A 22,744-nucleotide genomic window follows, 5' to 3' on the forward strand; every position below is an offset into this window, starting at 1 on the left:
TTGCCCATCTGATGCCCTATCAATTATTCAGAAATATAAACGATATTGTATTCTAACAATGTCCCAAGAATCTTAAGTTTACATTAAGAGAGAGAGAAACAATCCCGATAATTATACAAAATATGAGGATACACATATCTCAAAACGTGTTGTAAACAATAAATGCCTATACATTAGCCATATGATAAGGGTACACATTATATACCGATATAAATATAAAATATGTTCCACCTTTTTCTCCACTTTTCTTTCTCTTCTCATGTCTTTATTTTATTGCTTCACATATGCACTCCATGGTTATTGGTCTTACTTAGTCTTTTAACAAATCTTGTCATCCTTATCCACTTGGTTTACCCTTATCTACCTGGGCACCTTTTCTTACCCTTTGGTCATTTCTTTTCATTTCCTGGTTCATATTCATGTCTCTGATACATCTAATATATATGACAATTGTTATTTGTTGGCTGCTATCCTACAGGAAGTAGCTGCTCACTTACCTACCTTTTACTTTTTCATTCAGAGACTCATTGCTCTCCTTGAATTGACACAATGCCTCTGGATCCTGCACCCTTAGCTCCCTGTTGGACTATTTGGCCGCCACCGTATGGAAGCACTGGTTTTAAAGCACAATGACGCGGCTATATTTGTGAGTATGTTGTCTCCCCACATGGGTTATATTTTTGGGCATTCATACTCCAATAGCCATCAATCCTGCATGTTTATAATACAACAATAACAATTTATTTTCAGACTTGCATGCACACTTACACTCCTGACGAGTGGGCAATGTGACCCACGAAACGTGCGTCGAGTTTCAAGACATTTGTATTGATGTGCATATTGTTACTGTTACGAGATATTTTAATATATTTGTATGACCATGTTCTGTTTTGTGTATGTCAAACATTCATGTTGTTTTACTTTTGTATATTGGTTCTATACAATAAACCAGATACATTTTAACTTGAGTTTTAGGACTATTGGGTCCACCTCATTTAAAGTCCCGTGGGCAATCTTCTCCTTTTTATATGCTGCTGACGATTGGGAGCCGTAAATCCAACAGAACAGATGGTAAGGGAAGCCGCTGTAACCTGTCACATCCATCGTACAGGCAGAGAGCAGGATGGAGGGAGAGGCCTCTGGCGGTATCGAAGGACGTCAGGCACCGCAGGCTGGGGATGAAGTCACTGGCACAGGTCCTGGTGGGGAATAGTGTAAACACACCACTAACGGTCTCCATTGATAATACAATCCTGGGCCCGGGAGAAGCAAAAGACAAGCGGAGCGCCTCTAAGTGCAATACGTTTAATACATTTAAAACATACAGTGAATGGTAACTCACTAAAGGTAAGATGAATGAAGGCTCAAGTGCGGAGTCATGGGGTCAAACTGTCCGTAATGCTGCTGCCGAGAGGGGGGATATGATGGTGATCCTATCCGGTAGATGAATGGCGGGGAGATGCCAGCTCTCTCTTCCGAGACCGGACTCTCAAGGCAAGCTGGGACTCGGCGTCGACCACGTGACATAGGCAGGGTCAAAATGCACACGACGCGTTTCAGAGCGTGCGCCAAGCTCATGGGTAGCTTGCGCGCTCTTTCCTCAGGTGTAAATGCGGGGACCACTTAGAGCCAAAAGATTTATATGTTCGCAATTTATGAATGGGAGTGTACAAAGACCGGATAACCAATAGATTTGCATGGCGGCCATATTGGAAGGCACCACCCATACAAAATTACGAAATAATGTATAAACATAATATATACTTATAATTGGTGCTCCAACTTTGAAGAATAAGATAGCTCCGAGTAAATTACCCGAGAATCGTACAGCTCAACCATTGCATCTCATTCCCCTCAAGGGAATGTATCCGTGTAAGAAAAAATTATGCAAAACATGTAATTTTATAACTTACGGACAAAAATCTTTTTCCCATGATGGCCGCACATACTCGTTGGACAATTTCTATAACTGTTCCACAGACCATGTGGTATATTGTTTGACTTGCCCATGCAAGTTGTTATATGTGGGCCGTACCATATGTCCCCTGCGCCAACGTTTTGGCAAACACCGTTGGCTTATTGAAGAAGGATCCGACAAACACAGTGTCCCTAGACACTTCCTAGAATATCATAATAAATCTACTGAGGGGTTAAGAGTTTGGATTATTGAGGCCATATCTAACAAACTACCAGAGGCACAGCGGTTCTCTAGACTCTGTGAACGTGAGACATTTTGGATTTTTTCTTTGAACACATTAAAGCCTCATGGCCTAAACGAGGAACTTGAAATTAGCACTATTCTATAAGTATTTTTTATCAGAGGTTCCTATAGAGGCTTCCTTATATCAGATATGTGCACTATTATATGAATCGTGACTTTTCAATATATTACCTTGTCCATAATTCTATTTACATTGTTAAATTAAATTATTTTTAATCCCTTCCCAGATCCTAACACACATATATTTTTTCTAAATATATCTCTAATATATATTTTAAAATATTTTAAATATTTTTAGTATATCCCTTATATTCATATGTATATCTTAGATATTTCTCATACTTCTTTCAGCTATCTCCCTCATTTTAATATGTTTAATTAATTCTTTCTAATTTTTGTCCAGTCATAGTCTTTGTGAGACTATATCTTCATGAATATCTCCATCAGCCCTTTTTATTCCTATATATATATATATATGTGTATATTATCGTATACATATACATTTATTTATTGGTTAAATCTAGTATACATTTTCCTATTTGATTCCTCCATTATACATGATTTTTTTCATAATATATTTTCTTTATTGAGAGATCAGTGCTGTGACTATGTATACACCATAGTGCTTTGGTCTATATTTTATATATTTTTTAAACATAACCATATTTTATTCCCAATTATAAGTATATATTATGTTTATACATTATTTCGTAATTTTGTATGGGTGGTGCCTTCCAATATGGCCGCCATGCAAATCTATTGGTTATCCGGTCTTTGTACACTCCCATTCATAAATTGTGAACATATAAATCTTTTGGCTCTAAGTGGTCCCCGCATTTACACCTGAGGAAAGAGCGCGCAAGCTACCCATGAGCTTGGCGCACGCTCTGAAACGCGTCGTGTGCATTTTGACCCTGCCTATGTCACGTGGTCGACGCTGAGTCCCAGCTTGCCTTGAGAGTCCGGTCCCGGAAGAGAGAGCCGGCATCTCCCCGCCATTCCTCTACCGGATAGGATCACCATCATATCCCCCCTCTCGGCAGCAGCATTACGGACAGTTTGACCCCATGACTCCGCACTTGAGCCTTCATTCATCTTACCTTTAGTGAGTTATCATTCACTGTATGTTTTAAATTTATTAAAAGTATTGCACTTAGAGGCGCTCCGCTTGTCTTTTGCTTCACTCCGTCCACAGATTGACTTCCTGTGCAGCAGAGCCGGCCCTTCGTGCAGACTTTTATTCCACTATTCATCTTCCCTCCAGTTCATCCACCGCACGGACTTCACCCCTGCCTATTGCTATATAGGTAACCCATTTGTTTATCCAGTTATGTTCTGATCCATGATCTTGCCTTTTCACTACACCGTATCTCAGTGCACTAGAGCGCCAGCCTATCTTTTATTTTTGGGCCCGGGAGAGAGATGGAGAGGAAAGCAAACACCGTTTTGCATATAGGCCAGCAATTGCAGTCCTGGGTTAGGCCTTACTGGTTGCGGGCTTGTATGATAAGGGATCACCAATGTGGGCAGATGGGACAAGAGGGTGGTTGCCATGACAAAGCGTTTTGCTACACAGAGCCTTATCAAGTCATGCGAGGCAGGTTTCTGGGGTAATGTACTCACGACGTAAGCCATTCTCCAGTGGTTTATACCTTTATACCTTTTATACCTCTATTGGAACTCTTTAAACAATAAAGGTGTCTTTATTTAGAATTTTACACCAAACCTAGTGGACTTATTGATTATTACCCCAAGCGCCTCTTGAGAGTAACTATGTCTGAACCAAGAAGGGGCTGGGAGCTGAATTCTAGCTTGTATCCTGGTCAGGTCCAAAATAATCTACTGAAGATGCCGGCTTCCCATTGTGGTAGAACCCATCCTAATTTTCCTCTCACGGGGGAACTGAGTCATTAGGGTTTGGTGCACTGTTGAGGAGAATTCAATAAGACCCCCCCCCCCCCCCATTTTCCATTGTGCCCTAGCCAATATTTCTTAGGCCTAGCTTCTTTATCTTGCCGGCCCTGGGAACTGTGGCTACAAAAAATACATTGTACATAAGCTTTTTCTTATTCTCCGTCAAACAAGGTTTCTTGTCGGCAGTGCACTACAGCGCCTCTTGTAACCCTGGTCTGAAAAGCTGATCTCTCGAAAAAGGATGATTACACAAACGCATCTTTAATGCAGATTCCACAGACCAAGTTTTAGGCAATAGAACTCTTCTTGACGAATTTACTAAGGCCATGATCTGGCTATCATTTTGACTGTCTGCTGAAGCGTTCGCCAAAAAAAACAACAGCTTTAACAGCTTCCGGATCGCCCGCCGCAGATATACTGCGGCAGGCAGCCCCTCCCACGCGAACCGACGTAGGGCTATGTCGGACGCGTGCCTGCAGCTAGGGGGCGATCGCGCGCTGACGGCGGTGTGCTCCCATCCCCAATCAGCAGCGGGGACTCCGATGCGCAGGGCCGGCGGCTCCGATTGCCGCCTGGCACCCGTGATCGTTCCCCGCTGAGAGAGAAGAACAGTCAGCTGTTGTAAACACAGCTGACCGCTGTTCTCTCTGGAATGATAAAGAAGCAAAGAAACAAATCACCGCTCCAAGGGCTGACAGCTGGGCCAGTAGGATTCCCAAGTAAACTGTAGTAGTCCTGCAAGACTGGGTGCTCACCAAGGTCCGCAACCTAAGAAGTCCATATGCATGTAGAAAGAAAGCGGCACTTCCAGTCTCAGGAAAGTAGAAACTTGAGTCTTATTTCTTCAAATCAAAAAGTCCAACATTGACATGTAGCAAGACAAACAGGATGGAATGATCACAGAGTGCCTGTAATCCTTCTATATAGGATCACAGGTCTCTATGGTCATTCCATAAGCCCCTCCCCCATACAGTAAGACTCACTCCCCTAGGCTCACATTTAACCCCTTGATCATCCACTGTGTTAACCCCTTCCCTGCCAGTGTCATTATTACAGTAACAGTGCATATTTTTAGCACTGATTACTGTAGTAATGTCACTGGTCCCCCAAAAGTGTCAAAAATGTCAGTTAGGGGTCCGATTTGTCCGCTGCAATGTCGCAGTCCCGCTAAAAATCGCAGATCGTCACCACTACTTGTTAAAAACAAAAACAATAAAAATGGCATAAATCTTTCCCATAGTTAGTATACGCAATAACTTTTGCGCAAACCAATCAAAATACGCTTATTGCGATTTTTTTTACCAAAAATATGTAAAAGAAAACAAATTGGTCTAAAATGTTAAAAAAATTTAGATTTTTAAATTTTTTTGGGAATGTTATATAGCAGAAAGTGAAAAATATTGTTTTATTTTTTCAGAATTGTCACTCTTTTTTTTTATAGCGCAAAAAATAAAAAAATTGCACAGGGCATCAAATACCACCAAAAGAAAACTATTTGTGGGAAAAAAGGACATCAATTTTATTTGGGTACAGTGTTGCACAACTGCGCAATTGTCCGCTAAAATAACGCAGTGCCGAATCGCAAAAAATGGCCTGGTCATTAAGGGGGGCAAATCCTTGCGGTCCAGAAGTGGTTAAAAAACAACAGAATCCAAGCCCTCAGCATGTGCACATCACCCCTCTTATCCATGGGATCCTTGAGAACTCCCATGTCCTCAAAGGCTAAATCCGATTTCTTAGAAATCTTAGAGAGGGGTGCATCCAACTTGTTCCATAGATACAAGGGATCTTCATCAAAGGGAAATCTGCTCTTTAAACTGTTAAAGAAGAAAGGTTTCTTCTTTGGCTCATCCCATTCCAACTGGATATAATCCAAAGTACTGGAAAAACTATATAGACCTTTTGCTATGCAGACCCTGATATACAAGGTCATGCTTAGAAAATTGTACCTTTCTTCAATTTCCAAAGTGTCATATATGTAAGGGAAGGTGAAAGGAGCACCCGATATCAAATGAGAAGCAAAATAAAGGTGAATATATAGTTGTTTTATTGAGAGAAGCAAAAAATGATCAATCCCCCGTTTCAGGGGAAAAATGCCCCCCCCCTTCTTTAGGGCTAAAAGAGAAAAATAAAAGCGTACAGAAACACACGCACGTATAAATATATATATATATATATATATATATATATATACATACACACACACCCATATATACCTACTGTGTGTGTGTATTGTATATATATATATATATATATATATATATATATATATATATATACATATACATACATAAATACATACGCACACACAGTATCTCAAATGAGTTGCAAAATGAATAGAAAATATAGTCAAGACATTGACGAGGTTAGAAATAATGATTTTTATTTGAAATAATAATTTTGTCCTTCAAACTTTGCTTTCATCAAATAATTCTCCATCTGCAGCAATTACAGCCTTGCAGACCTTTGGCATTCTAGCTGTCAACTTGTTGAGGTTATCTGAAGAAATTTCACCCCACACCTTCCTGAAGCACCTCCCACAAGTTGGATTGGCTTGATGGGCACTTCTTACGTACTATACGGTCAAGCTGCTCCCAGAAAAGCTCAATAGGGTTAAGATCTGGTGACTGCGCTGGCCACTCCATTACAGACAGAATACCAGCTGACTGCTTCTTCCCAAATAGTTCTTGCATAGTTTGGAGGTGTGCTTTTGGTCATTGTCCTGTTGTAGGAGGAAATTGGCTCCAATCAAGCGCTGTCCACGGGGAATGGCATGATGTTGCAAAATGATGTGATAGTCTTCCTTAATCAAAATCCCTTTTACCTTGTACAAATCTCCCAATTTACCAGCACCAAAGCAACCCCAGACCATCACATCACATTACATCCACCATGCTTGACAGATGGTGTCTGATATGGACTGGGTAATTTGTTCAGAATGAAAGGATGCCACATTGTTTGATGGAAATGAAAATTATCAACCTATAGAAGCCTGAACTCAAAGACACTCCTGAAAATCTAAGCGAAAAAATTATGCAGTAGGCTAGTCCATTTTGCTGAAATGTCATTGCAGCAACTCAAAATGGTACTCAGTAGTTTGTATGGCCCCACGTGCTTGTATGCATGCCTGACAATATCGGGGCATGCTCCTAATGAGACGATGGATGGTGTCCTAGGGCAGTGGTCCTCAACTCCGGTCCTCAGGGCCCACTAACAGGCCAGATTTTAAGTATTACCTTGGGGAGATGCAGACTAGAGTAATGCAATCACTGAGCAGCAAATTATATCACCTGGGATGTATTTCAGTTATCTTGCAAACCTGGCCTGTTAGTGGGCCCTGAGGACCAGGGTTGGGGACCAGGGTCCTAGGGTATTTACTCCCCGATCTGGATCAGGGCATCACTGAGCTCCTAAACAGACTGAGGTGCAACCTGGCAGCGTCGGATGGACCAAAACATAATGTCCCACAGGTGTTCTGGTGGATTTAGGTCAGGCAAGCATGGGGGTCATTGAATGGTATCAATTCCTTAATTCTCCATGAACTGGCTGCATACTCTTGCCACATAAGACTGGGCATTGTCATGCACCAGGAGGAACCCAGGACCCACTGCATCAGGTTAGGGTTTGACAATGGGTCCAAGGATTTCACCCCGATTCCTAATGGCAGTCAAGGTGCAATTGTCTAGCCTGTAGAGGTCTTTGCATCCCTCCAGACCATCACTGACCCAACACCAAACCGGTCGTGCTGAACGATGTTACAGACCCCACAACGTTCTCCACGGCTTCTCCAGACCCTTTCATGTCTGTCAAGCTGTGGGTGAATCTGCTCTCATCTGTGAAAAGAACAGGGCGCCAGTGGTGGACCTGCCAATTCTGGTGTTCAATGGCAAATGCCAATTGAGCTCCTTGGTGCTGGGCAGTGAGCACCGGGCCCACTAAGGGACGTCTGGCCCTCAGGCCACTCTCATGAAGTCTGTTTCTGATTGTTAGGTCAGAAACATTCACACCAGTGGCCTGCTGGATGCCATTTTGTAGGGCTCTGGCAGTGCTCATCCTGTTCCTCTGTGCACAAAGAAACAGATACCAGTCCTGCTGATGGGTTAAGGACCTTCTACAGCCCCATCCAGCCCTCCCAGAGTAACTGCCTGTCTCCTGGAATCTTCTCCATGCTCTTGAGACTGTGCTGGGAGACACAGCAAACCTTCTGGAAATGGCACATATTCATGTGCCATCCTGGAGGAGTTGGACTGCCTGTGCAACCTCTATAGGGTCCAGCTATCGCCTCATGCTATTAGTAGTCAGGGCCGCTGATGAGGGGGACCACCAGTCCTCCTGTAGAGTGCCCAGGCACACAGGGGGGGGGGGGGGGCAACAGTACGGGGAATTGATGCAGTCGTGTGGAGGGGCAATATTACAGAAGGAAGCCCTGTGCATCTCTCTGCAGCAGCTGAAAGCCAGTTTCTCCCCCTCTGGCAAGCTTTCAGCTGCTGCAGGGAGAGACAAAGACACAGGGCATCATTCCAGTAACTGCTTCTCCAACACCAATCCCCCCCCCTGTTCTGCCTGCCTCTGATCGCCCCCCACCCCCATCCCTGTGCACCCCCCTTTCACTGAGCGGCTCCTGCAGCGCTGAAGGATTCCCAGTCCTGTAAAAAAATAACAAAATAAAAAAAAAAAAAAAAATTTAATTTTTGTAAGAACTTACCGTAAAAGTATTTTCTGAGTCCTCTGACAGTCGCAGCCCTTCCATATGTTCTTCACTATTGGGTAATGGTGCCCTCTGCAGGAGCAGGGTAGGTAGTGAAAACTTGATAAAAAAAAAGAAACAAAGACACACCTTTAGGGGGTTGTCCCTCTCGACATTACCCTCAGCCATTCAGTGCTGCTAATTAGTTTCATAGCAAGCAGTACAGGAAGACAACCAACCCCAAAATAGAGGGGCGGGGGCTGCAACTGTCAGAGGACTCAGAGAAAAGAATTTTACGGTAAGTTCTTACAAAAATTCAATTTTCTCTTACATCCTCTGATAGTCGCAGCCCTTCCATATGTTCTTCACTATTGGGATGTCCCAAAGCAGTGCAGGTGTGAGGGGTGGGAAAAGATGCAGCCAACCAGCACAGCAACGTGCCAACAAGGCCAGAGAAAACGGAGCCAACAGGGCAACAAAAGCTCAACAGGAGCCAACCGCAGAACAAATATCACCCCAGGAAGAGACAAAAACATATCCCTTCAACAAATTGCCGTGCTCAAAACTGCGGCCAAAGGAAGCATCCGAGGATGCCATTACATCAAGCTTGTAGAATTTTGTGAAAGTGTGCACAAACAACCAGGTCGCCGCTTTGCACACCTGAGCCACAGAAGCCTGATGGCAAAAAGCCCAAGAGGCACTCATAGCTCTAGTAGATTGTGCCCTCACAGGGAAAGGAGGCACCTGACCCTTTAGTGAATAGGCCTGAACAATAGTCTGTCTGATCCATTTAGAAATGGTTGCAGCGGACGCAGTCTAACCCTTTCCGAGGTCCCTTGGGAAAAACAAACAGGGAATCAGATTTCCTAAAAGACTCTGTGGCAGACAGGTAAACCCTGATAGCCCTAACCACTCACAGCAGGCAATATACGCCTTCCAGGTGGTAAATCTTCCTGGAGGTAGCCTTCCGAGCCCTCAGCAAGGTAGGAATGGCAGCATCAGAGAGACATCTGTCTCTCAACACCTGGCTTTCAACAGCCACGCCATTAAAGCCAGAGACCGTAAAGCAGGATGGAAGATTGGCCCTTGAGACAGCAGATATTCTCTCAGAGGCAGTCGCCAAGAGGCTCGATGACCATTTGTACAAGGTCCGCGTACCAAGACCAACGAGGCCAGTCTGGAGCTACCAGAATTACCTGCACCCGTACTAATGTTAACCTGCGGAGGAACCTGCACAACAGTGAAATCGGAGAGAAGGCATAAATCAGCCGATACCGGTGCCAGGGAACCACCAACGCGTCCACCAGAGGATCTCGGGCCCTGGCCACGAACCTTCCCACCTTTATGTCGATATGTGATGCCAACAGATCCACGTCTGGAGTCCCCCACCAGGCACACAGGAGGCGAAACACCCCCGGATGCAGGGACCATTCCCCCAGATCCAAGAACTGACGACTCAGATAGTCCACCTGCCAGTTCTCCACTCCAGGAATGAGAACAGTAGAGATAGCTGGAACGTGCGCCTCGGCCCAAGACAGGATCACGGCCACTTCCTTGGCCGCCCGGGCACTCTTGGTGCCCCCTTGGTGAATGATGTAAGCCACGGCCGTGGCATTGTCCATTTGAACACGAATCGGGCGACCTCGCGAGCGCCAGGACACTTATCGGTAAGAAGGAATCCTCCGCAGACCACATGCCCTGTGCACACAGAGTGTCCAGCACTCGCACTCCACCCCAGCCCGTCAGGCTGGCATCTGTAGTGATCACCATCCACAACAGAGGCAGAAAGGACTTGCCCTGGTTTAGAGTTGGTGACAGGAGCCACCACGAAGGCTCCGACCTCGGGAGGCGGCGTAAACATATCCTCCTGTCCAGAGACTGAGGATCCCTGTTCCACTTGGCCAGAATCTCTGCTTGCAGAGTTCTCGCGTGAAACTGAGCAAACGGGATCGCTTCAAAGGCCGAAACCATCAGCCCCAGGGACCTCATGCAGGCCCAGGGGGAGGACAGATCGTTGTCCCTGAGGGACCTGATCTCACCCTGTAAAGTCCAAAGTTTGACCTCCGGGAGAAACACTTTTTGCCTGAGCGGAGTCCAAAACAATGCCCAGGCAACTCAGACGGTCTGACCGGATCAGAGCCGACATCTGGAAATTGATGGTCCACCCGAACTCCTGGAGCGTCTAAACTGTGACTGTCAGTTCGCTCGTCAGAGTGGCACACGAGCTCGCCCTCAACAGGAGGTCGTCCAGATAACCGAGGACAGAGCCAGCACCTGGGCCAAAACCATGTTAAAGACCAATGGGAGCCGAAGCTAGACCAAAAGGGCAATGTCACAAACTGAAAGTGGGCCTCCGCCGCTGCGACTCAAAGACGCTACCACAGACCGGACAGATTCCACCCGGAACTTCTGCACCCGCATAAGCGGTTCAGAGACTTGAGGTCCAGAATCGGATGTACTGTGCCCTCTTTTCGGGGCACCGCGAAAAGGTTGGGATAGAACCCGTGAAACCTGTCCTGCTGAGGAACCGGTATAAGAAGACCTTGCACAGCCCCCTTGAGATCTCGTAAACGATCGGGAGACAGACGGAGATTTGATGGAAAGAACCTGTCTGCAGGGCGAAATCGAAATTCGATCTTGTACCCTAAACAAATCAGTTTGTGAACCCATCTGTCCCGGATATGGGACAACCAGGGTTCCTGAAAGCAATGCAGACGTCCCCCCACCCCTGAAAACGGGTGAGGGCGTCCCTTTAGGCGGAGGAAGACTGGGCTACAGCACCGGACTGTCAGGCCTTGGGCTTACCTGACCAGGGCATCTTGTTTCCGCTGCAGGCCTTGAAGGTTGTAGCTTTGGCCTGCGCCCCTGAGGCAAGAAAAAGCCCCCAAAGAGCCTTGAAGGAGGAACCCCGCCGTACGCGGAGTGATTTACCCTATGAAGCTTGGGGCAGTAAGGTACTCATACCCCCTGTGAGACCCTTGACAATCTCATCCAAGGGGTCCCCAAGAAGTCATTCCCCCAAGTAAGGGACATCAGACACAGTCTTTTTTGAAGCATGTCAGCTCTTCAACCAAAACCATGCGGCGGAGTGCGACCCCTACTGCGGATAGCCTTGCGACCAGAGGAGCCTCGTCCAGGGCCGCTTTACACAGGAACACCATGGCTTGGGCCATTTGGTCCATCATGGCCATAAGAGTCGGAGGGACCGACTCCGCCACCAAGTTGCGTTTAAGCACTTTGACCCATTCCATAACCGTCTGTGAAACCGGCACGGAAGCGAACAAAGGCTTGAGGAGGGAGGTCGCCACCAAATAAATATGGCGTAAAAGAGACTCCACATGCCTATCCATCGGGCCTTTAAACACCGGGGAGTCCACCACGGGCACCACAGTGGATTTATTCAACTTGGAAACAGTGCGGTCCACCCTAGATGACACCGTCCAGCGATTGTTAACGGGGTCCGCAAAAGGATAGCGGCGTTGAAAAACGCTTAGGCACCGCCAGCGTGTGCTTAAGGCGACGCCACTGTTCATTCACAATGTTGTGAAACCCCTCGGGACAGGGGAAAACCTGACCCGACTTCTGGGCCGTGCGGGACCCGAAGGAAACCCGCTTACCTGACTGAGTGGGATCATCATCAATATTAACAGTTTCCCTGATGGAGCGAAAAAGTGCAACTAAAAACGCGTTCTCGCGCTGCGGCGGAGGACGACTTCTCCCCCCCCCTTCTAAGTGCGCGGACTGGAACCCCTCAGGGGGGCGCTGTCCGTGGCAACCATATTAGGCTCTGAATCAAATGACTTAGAGGGCATCGGCCAGTACTGAACAGTACACTGTGACATCATTTGGGACGCCAAAGTAGCAATGGCTGCAGGTAAAGGTGCTGAGGACAAGTGCTCCACATGTTCCAGAAGAGCAAAAACAGATCAGCGGGGAAATAGTTAATCTAGGACATTTTGGCAGTACTACAAAAACGGGACACTGGCCCTATAAATCGGCGAGTTTGCGGTCCACACCACGATCCTGCACCGCCGGCGGAGTTCCCCTTTACAGTGTTAAATTATCTGAGGGAGCAGTGGTTTTCAGGAAAAAAACACCCAAAAAGCATTAAAAAAACCCTAAGTGATAGAGACATACTGTATGAAAACGAAACCGCTCACCCCTGCAGCAAATGAAGATGGATGAAGGAAGTGACATCATCCACTAGAGGCCGAACAGCGCCCTGAGCCACACAAAAATGGATGCCTAATAGAAGTCAATGGGGAAAAGTCACAGGGAAAATGGCCGCCACCCTCAGAGGGACAGCTCACAACCAAGATGGTGCTGAAACCGGCGCCAATAAGCAAAAAATGGCTGCTGCCCTTACTGTGAGTCAGCTCAGCATGCCCTCACCCAAAATGGCGGCCGAAATAAATGGTGCCGAATAGTCAGGAACCCAGGACCCTGCCACCGCGGAAATCCACAGGGAAGTCCCCCCAGGACAAGGTAAAAGCCCCACACCACCCCACGCAGCGTTTGCCATGAAAGGGCCCCCAGAAAGAGCAGGGACCGCCCAGGGAGGACACCACAGAGGCCGCATGCTCTGACATCCCCATGGAGTGGGCCCACATAACCCCCCCGTCCCAGATGACTGTCCCAGGGACACGGGGGGGGGGGGGGTTGCATCACTCACAGCACCATGGACTGCGGGCTCCGCTCCGATACCGGTCACCTCCCTGCTGTCAGCCCAAAAGGGGACGCTGCAACATCAGATCTTCTCTCAGCGACAGTCACCATGGAGGCTCGACTGCCATCCTCACCAAGTCCGCGTATCAAGACCTGCAAGGCCAGTCTGGTGCCACCAGAATCACCTGTACCGTCTCCACCGCTAACCTGCGGAGGAACTGTGACAACAACTATAACAGAGGAAAGGCATAGATTAGCCGATAACGGCTTCAAGGCACCACCAGCGCGTCCGCGGCGTTGGCCAGAGGATCTCGAGCCCTGGCCACAAACCGATTTACCTGTCCGTTTAGACGAGATGCAAACAGATCCCCCTTCGGAGTTCCCCATTGGGCATGCAGGAGGAGAAAAAACCTCCGGATGCAGGCATCATTCCCCCTGATCCAGAGCCTGACGACTCAGGTAATCCGCCTGCCAGTACACCACATCTGGGATGCAAACTGCGGAAAGAGCAGGAACGTGCGCCTTGGCCTAGGTCAGAAACTCGGCCACTTCCTTGGCCGCCCGAGCACTCTTGGTGCCCCCTTGGTGATTGATGTAAGCCACAGCCGTGGCATCATCAGTTCGAAACTCGAACCGGTAGACCGTGCAACCGAGGTGCCGTGGCGTCCACAACAGTGGCAGAAAAGACCTGCCCTGGCTCCGAACGGGTGACAAAAGCCACCACGAGACCTTCAACTTTGTGAGACGGCTTAGACAAATCATTCTGTCCAAAGACTGTGGATCCTTGTTCCACTTGGCGAGAACCTCTGCTTGCAGAGATTCATGTGTGAAATCGGGCAAACGGGACTGCCTTGAAGGCCGACGCCATCAGTCCCAGGACCCCATACAGGTCCGCAGGGAGGAGAGATCGTTGTCTAGCAGGATCCTGATCTCGCCCTGCAAAGTCTGGAGATTTTCCCCTGGCAGAAAGACCCTCACCTGAGCGGAGTCTCATACCATATCCAGATAACTCAGTCACACCAACGGAGTCAGCGCAGACTTCTGGAAGTCGATGGTCCACCTGAACTCCCGAGGCGTCTGAACTGTGAACGCTAGATCGCCCAGCAGGGTGATAAGAGCCCGCCCTTAACAGGATATTGTCCAGATAACCAAGGACTGCAATCCCCTACTTGCATAGCAAAGCTACCACCAAACACTCAGTGAAGACTCTGAGAGCGGAAGCTAGACCAAAGGGTAATGCAACAAATTGATAGTGCTCACACGCCACCGTGAAACGGAGCTACCGTTAGTGGCCCTCGTAAATCGGTGCAGATACGCATCTTTCAAATCAATGGAGGCCAGAAAACCTCCTTGTTGCAGAGACACAACCACCGACCGGATGGATTCAGTATTAACGATACAGCGATTTCAGGTCCAGAATTGGACGCACCTTGCCCCCCTTCCTGGGCACCGTGAACAGGTTCGAGTATAAACCCCGAAACCTGTTCGGCAGAGGAACCGGGACAATAACGCCCTGTGCAAGGATATCCTGCACTGCCTCCCTGAGATTGGCCAAAGGATCCGGAGACAGACGGAGATTTGATGGACCTGTCTGCTGGGCGAGACTGGAATTCGATCTTGTACCCTGCACAAATTAAATTCATGAACCCATGTGTTTGGAATCAGAGACGTCCAGGGTTCCCGAAAGTGACGCAGATGTCCCCCCCACCCCTGAACCGGGTGAGGGCGTCCCTTCATGCGGAGGAAGACTTGTACGTTTAACCTGACTGACCGGCCTTGGGCTTACCTGACCAAGACTTAGTTTCCTCCGGAGGCTCTGAGCGGTTTGCCTTTTTCCTGCACCCCTGAGGCATGAAAAAACCCTTAGTGAGCCTTGAAGAAATGGCCCCCTCTTACTGCGAGGTGCCTTACTTTTTGAGGATTGTGGGAGAAGAGTACTCTTGCCCCCTGTTAGGCCCTTGATTAACTCATCCAAGGAGTCACCAAACAGATGTTCACCCAAAAAAGGGAAGGTCAGCCTCTGCCTATTTAGAGGCCTGGTCCGCCAAGCAGCTCTTCAGCCACACCATGAGGCGCAATGTGAGCCCCACCGCAGACACTCTGGTAACCAGAGGGGACTCGTCCAGGGCCGCATCACATAGGTACACATGGCCTGGGCCATCTGATCCGTGAGTTCAATCAGAGTCGGAAGAACCGACTCAGCCTGCAGGTTGCTCTTAAGCACCTTGACCCATTCCGTAACCGTCTGAGAAACTAAGACGGAGGCGAACACAGGTTTAAGCAGCGAACCTGCCACTAAGTGTAAGTGGCTGGGAAGTGCCTCTGTACGCCTGTCCACCGGGTCTTTAAACACCAGGGAATCTTCCACGGGTACCACAGTTGATTTATTCAACTGGTAAACAGTGTGATCCACCTTAGGTGACACTGACCAGCGATTGTACACCGAGTCCGCAGAAGGATAGCGGCGCAAAAAAAGCTTGGGCACCACCAGCATGTGCTTAATTGCTCATTCACGATTACATGAAAATCCTCAGGACAAGGAAAATCCTGACCCGACTTCTGGGCTTTGCGGGAGCCAAAGACAACGCGCTTTTCTGACTGTGTGGGTTCATAATCCAGTTTTAATGTTTCCCTCACTGAACGAATCAGTGCTTCCACCAGAGCGCGTTCTCGCGCTGCAGCTGAGGAGGAGGAGCTCCTCATTATCTGACTGTGAGGACAGGGACCCTTCAGGGGGAGCGTTGTCCGTGGCAACCATATCAGGCTCTGAATCAGAGGACTTAGAGGGCATTGGTCTTTTTTTGAGTAGCAACTTGCTTCATTACAAGGTCCACTTTGGACACCAGAGTTTTTAATGCTGCAGACAGAGACCCAAGAGAATGTTAACCGGATGTAACGGCTGCACAAATAAGTTCAGAGGCGAAATTTTCACTTTGGGACTCCATTTTAAGCAATTTTAAAATTGGATACACTGGCCCTTTAAATGCTAAACCGCGCTATAGCCGGAGTCCTCCTTTAATGCTAGCAGGTATTCTGATAGGAGCTAAGTGTGTCCTAGGAATGTTAGGAGGACTAAAAAATCCCTTAGTACTAGCCAACCTGGAAAGTAAACCGCTCTGTCAGTCTGTCAGCAGCAAGTGAAAAAACAAATGAATATGAGAAAATGGCGCCGCCCATGCAGCGCGGTTGCCCACAGTTAAGATGGTGCCGAAAACAGCGCCAAACACTCAGGGAAACAAAGAAAATGGCTGCTGCCCTTACTTGAATGCAGCTTAATGCCCACACTTAAAAAGGCGGCCGAAAATGGCGCCAGCGGTCAGGAGCCCAGGGAATGAGGCCTTCATGGGAAACCACTGCGGTGGACCCCCCAGGACAAGATAACATTATTACACCCCTTCCCCCAGGCGTTAGTCGCCGCCATAGCGCCCCCAGGGGGGGCAGGGAGGGAAGGACCTGTCCTGACAGGCCAGAGGGATATTATGAGGAAAACACAGCACTTTTATCCCCAGGAGTGGGCCCAAAGCTCCCCCAGAGGCACCTGTCCCAGGGACGCGGGGGGCATGTATCACTCACCATACCATGGACCGCGGGGCACCGCTCCGATACAGCCCACCTCCCACGCAGAGTGGGGGTGCTGCCAGCCAAGAGGGGTACCCTGCAACTCAGGGTGTTCCAAGTTGATGCGTCCCGGTGAAAATTTCAGTTCACAGGATCGTCCCCATCTGTCGGGGCTCTGTCGTGGAAAAGGCCTGGGCGGACCACAACCTGCTCGTGCTCGTTGGCCAGGCTGGGAGACCGTAAAGATCTAGATTATCCAGTGCGAAACCTCAGCCCAGCTGTCGCTTGTAGTTCACCAGACACTAGCTAGCGATAGTGAGTAAAGAAAAATAAACAAACATTTCTCAAAGAAAATAAAAACTGAGACCGGAGTCCAATCAGGAACCTAGGTCATACTCCTAAGCTAGGCAGAAAGAAACTGATTAGTGAGCACAGTGTGTCTGAGGTAATGTCGTGAGGGACAGCCCCTGTCGGTGTGTCAAGTGAAAGCTTTCACTACCTAGCTACTCCTGAAGAGGGCGCACATTACCCATTTGTGGAGAAACATCGAGAGCTGCATCTGTCAGAGGACGTAAGAGTAAAAAAGTTTAACCCACTCTGTCAGAGTTTGCGACACCAGGGCAATAGTAAATACCGGCCTAAGTGCCCAACCAGCCACAGCGAACATATGGCGGGCCAGAGCCTCCACCCGCCTATCAGTCGGATCTTTAAAGGCCGGGGACTCCTCAAATGGAATTAAAGTTGCTTTATTTTACCTGGAAAATGGCGAGTCCACCACAGGTGGGACTGTCCACTTTTTAAGCAGGGAATCCTCATAAGAATACCGCATAGCTAAACGCTTAGGGGCCCACAAGGGTGTGTTTTGGACAACCCCACTGTTTTGTGACAATGTTGTCAAAGTAAACGAAAAAGGGGAACACCCTCGCCGCATTGGAGGGCCTGTGGGTGCAAAAAGGGACCGGAGCCTCCGATGCAACATCAGCCGCGTCCTCAATTTTTAAAGTTTCATGCACTGACACAATCAGTGCATCCACCAGCGCCTTTCCATGCGTGGCTAGAGATGCAGAGGAATCATCCTCACTATCTGAGCACTCAGGGTGTGTGGACGCAGACCCAGTAGGGTGACTCGCATCCGCGGCAGCCGAGACAGATTCAGGATCTGATGAGACTGATGAGGCAGGGGATGGCAAGGGGCACCATATACTAAGTGCTAAAAAAGGGGCAAGTGCCCTAAACAATAATGGTGGCCCCCACAGTGCCACCCCTCCAAGGAAGGTGCCAAGCTGCCCGCATGGCCTAGTAGGCCGCGGCCTAAATTTTTGTGGAGGCCCAGTGGTAAGCACATGAATCCCAAACAGGCAGGGGGCTTCAGGAACCTCAACGGAGGCGCTCGACTCAGCCGCATGACCTAGTAGGCCGCAAGCCGCAGCCTAAATTTTAGTGGACGCCCAGTCGCTTAGGCGTGAGCCCCAGCAGAGCCAACCACCCAGGGGTAGCAGAGTGGATGACAGATGCCCAAACATAGTGTAGTGGCTTCAGCCACCCTCACTGGGGCTGCCCTACATAGCTCCCAACCAGTAGGCCGCAAAGCATGGACCGGTGTATGCTAAACCATCCTCTCCCCCAGCCCAACAACTGCAGCAGGGAGCCCAGAGGACATTCCTGCCCTAATCACCAACCCAGGGTGCCAAGGAAACTTGCTCAACCCCCGTTGTGCACCCGGAAAAACCCGGTCAGCAGCAACTCTAACAAGCCTTTGGCAAAAACCTGCTCATAATCTCACCCAGGGAGGGGGGGTCGAAAGACCCAGAGTGACCACCAACATTTTAGAGGGCCTGGAGGGAAGGAGGAGAACCCGGGGATCCCACCATCCCAAGGAGAGGCCCATGTCCACCCCAAAACCCTCGAGGGGAAGAGGGGGGACAGCTACTTACCATAACCGGAACAGGAGGGGCACCGCTCCTGACAGACCACCGCTTCATCGGAATGTTGGCTGTCCAGGAGGAACTCTGCGACTCAGGCCAAGGCCAGGTCAGTTGCGCCCTCGCTAGACGTTTAACTCGCAGGCCAGCCCCTGTCCAGCGGGGCTTTGTCACAGGCCGACCTAGCACGGAGCTGAGGCCTGAGCGCGCTCACTGGCCAGACTGGGGGGACCCTTTGGATCTACATTATCCAGTTTGTCGCCCAGTCCGGCAGGTCGACAGGTTGTGTGTGCTAGGGCTGCAACTAACGATTATTTTGTCTGTCCACTAATCTAGCAATTATTTTTCCCAATTAGTCGACTAATCTAACGATTATTTTTATTTTTTTCCTAATCGAGTGTACTTTTTTGATTAGCTAATTTATCCTTTGAATAACTTTACAAAAAATAATACGTACAACTTCTAATATAATATTTCAACTTTTGTTAAATTTTCTCCAAAAAAATACTTCAATGTGGTTGAAGTTTTTACAGTATACAAAAATGAAGTGGCAAAAATAAAATGTAAAAAGGGAACAATTTCTGGCCCCCCATTATATAGGATTTATTAATCATATCCCACCTGACTAGTCTGCATTTTACAGTGTGGGAGAGGGGGTAACCTTCCATTCCTCAGGGGGGTGTTAGATGTTGATAACCGCTCAACTTTTTGTTTATGGGGGGGGGGGGGGAAGAGAGAGATGGTAGCTGCTGGACTTTTCCATTATTCCATTACAGGGGTGATGATGGTAACTGCTGGACTTTTTATTTATGGGGGGTGATGGTTGTAACTGCTGGACTTTTCCGTTATGGGGGGTGATGGTAACTGCTAAACTTTTCCGTTATGGGGGGTGATGGTAACTGCTGGACTTTTCTGTTATGGGGGGGGGGGGGGGGGGATGATGGTAACTGCTCAGCTTGTCCCTCATGTATAGAAAGCTGCAGGAACATGCAATCCCCACCGCAGCCAGGACACAGGAAGCCCCCCACCCCATCCTGACACTGGTATAGAACAATGGATGAGGAGCAGGGCAGGACTGATAACGGACAGTGACCCCGCACGCTCCTCTGGGAAGCCTCCTTTAGTATTTCAGCAGAGGCTGCCGATAGGATTTCCTCAGGCAGGCGGGCAAGAGTTAAATGACTTGGCATACAATTGAGGAATGTGGGAACAATGTAAACTGATGCCTGCATGATTACCTTATCTTATCTGTCATTTCATGCCTCAGTGTCAGTTTCATGCACTGCAAGGAGGGGGAGGAGGAGAACGGTCAGCACAGCAGGGGGCGTGTTGAGGTCATGTGTGACGCGTCGACACCTTTCACACATGTCGACGTATTTCTGTAGTTGACGTAATCAATTACGTCGACGAGTAGTTGCAGCACTAGTGTGCGCCCTCGCGAGACGCTTAACTCGCAAGGCCAGGCCCCGTCAAGTGGGGCTATGTCACAAGCCGACCATAGGCGTAGTCAAGCTTTTTCCAGCCTAGTGTCCTACTCCTGTAGGGGAGAGACTCCTGTAGTATAACCCAATGGTCAAGAAGATAAGGAGCTGTGTCCGTCAATGAACAAAGAGAAACAAATTTTGTAGCTGTTGTAATAACACTGGTGTAGCACACTAAGAATAGTTTATCTGTAAAGTTGTCCAGAGAGATAAAATGCTTTATTCAGTTTTCATGCACATCAAAAATCCTATTTTAGTGATTTTTAACACTTTTTAAACTACCAACAATCCAAAGAGACAACCTCAGAATATTAGTGTTGACAACGGAATTTTACCACATTGAATATTTTTGTTTACTTACCCATTGTGGCTGTTGAAATGTCACCACTGCTATGTTGAGAACTGTACAGCATGTTAGTTGATAACCCCCAAAGATTATAAAAAAAAAAGCTAGGATACCTTCCCCATGTTGGTAGATTCTTCTGATATATTGAGTCCATTGGAAGAACCTGTTGGTGGCCTTTGGTCTCATTGTAGATACGAAGAGCTGCATCTGTGGTTTGTGTAACCACACAGTCCATATCACTAGCTAAATGCCACGAGATTACTTTTGCTGCTTCATCATCGTCTACATATGCCAAATGAGCAATCTAAAAAAAAAATCAAGCATAAGAGTGGTACTGTGTATCAAACAATTGCTTTGTTTTTCTTATCCCATAAAAGTAACAGTATGTTTTTACCTTTTTTATCCTTTACTGCATCTCAGTGCTATTGATCCCCTCCAGTTTAACCACATACAGTCTACTGGTATAAGTTGCTTGTGTCCAGGGACGATCATCTGTACCCAACAACAGGTAAACACTATCTGCAGGATTACTTCTGAACACCTGCAGACAGTTTCGGCTATCCACACACACCTGGGATCCCAGCTGCAGCTTTCCACAAGATATCTGACACATCATGGCCAATTTGGCCATATGAATGAGGTATAAGTTTCTGAAATTGGCTGAGATACTACAACCCAGCTAGCTGAAAGGACAAGCCTGAGGTCTGCAAGGTAATGAATGGCCCTCTATCAGAAAGGTTCTCTTTGTCCAAACTAAAACTGTGCAACAACGAATTGTTCGCTGACCATTCTCTTCAACATAAGAATGGTGAGCAGGCAGAAAGCAGGGCAAACTGATTGGCCTCTTGGCACTGCAATTCCAAGTCATATGTGATGTAGCTCAAGCAAGAGCTGCACCAAGGGACAGAAATGTGATTTTATCTCTGTTCTGCCAGACAGTCAATTATACCCAGACCAGCATAAGCCTGCAGCCTTCTCTTAAGAGCTGTGCTTTGCCACCTGCTCTGCTGGCCCTTCTCCTTATTCCTCTTCCTTCCACTGGCAAGAACAGGACAAAAAAATGTAGATCATTTCAGCTTGGTGTACTGGTGGTGGAAGGAGAGGATAGGCTCGAATAAACTATTTCAATTAATAAGTTATTTGGTTGCAGTGATGCTGTATCATACTGTAACATCAGATTTACCTACTACTCCTAGATTTATATACCATTTTTTTTTTTTTACTGCACTTTGATTGCATCAGTTAAAAACCCAGGCCTTTTCAATATATTTCCCCACTCACAGAAAGATAGGATACCCTCCCCCATTTATATGCCTTACAGGCTGAGAGGATGCAAAGAGATATCCAGTCCTCCATCTATTGTTGAGCAACCCCGGCTGAAATAGCAATACTGTGAGTTTTTTTTTAAATACAATGATACTATCACTATTGGTTTTTCAACATATACTTAACTTGTCTCTGATTTAAATACTCAGACATACACCACCATTGGACGCACTCCTAAGGTTCTCGCTGCTTAATGAAGGCAATTTAACTATACATGGATTGAACACAAAAAATGTATGTATACTTATACATCTGATATACCAACGGTTACTCCAAGGTATATCAAAATAGTTAATCTACTACATCTTTACTGTTACAGAAACGGTGACAAAAAAACGTATAATCCTTGACAAAGGCTTTTTATAAGCTGAAACGCGTAGGATACGCACCAGGAATCCTCTCTAAAAAATTCCAAGCCAAAAAGCATGGAAAGACAGAGATAAACATTCCAACATTATGTCACGAATGACACATGTCACAATATCTTCATCTCTTTTCACTCATTCACCCTGGGTCTATAACCCAACACAATAAATGCATATACCCTGAAATATGAATTCTATGTAAATATATTTTTTCTCTTTTTTTGTAGGTGTGCGATTCCCAAAGAGGTTTTAGTTCGGT

At 47.5% G+C, this 22,744-nt stretch overlaps 1 protein-coding gene across 1 annotated transcript in view; it reads right to left on the reverse strand.

The window, feature by feature from the left end:
• The window catches only part of SMCHD1 (structural maintenance of chromosomes flexible hinge domain containing 1), a 1,054,086-nt gene that overhangs the window by 123,860 nt on the left and 907,482 nt on the right, over window positions 1–22,744 (reverse strand). The window contains exon 43 of the mRNA XM_082259552.1: window positions 20,908–21,098. Coding sequence (XP_082115678.1) covers window positions 20,908–21,098 — 191 coding nt within the window. The remainder of the gene's footprint in view (window positions 1–20,907; window positions 21,099–22,744) is intronic.

The sequence above is a fragment of the Pelophylax lessonae genome, assembly GCF_965119305.1.
Source record: "Pelophylax lessonae genome assembly, chromosome: 5".
Classification (NCBI taxonomy): Eukaryota; Metazoa; Chordata; class Amphibia; order Anura; family Ranidae; genus Pelophylax; species Pelophylax lessonae.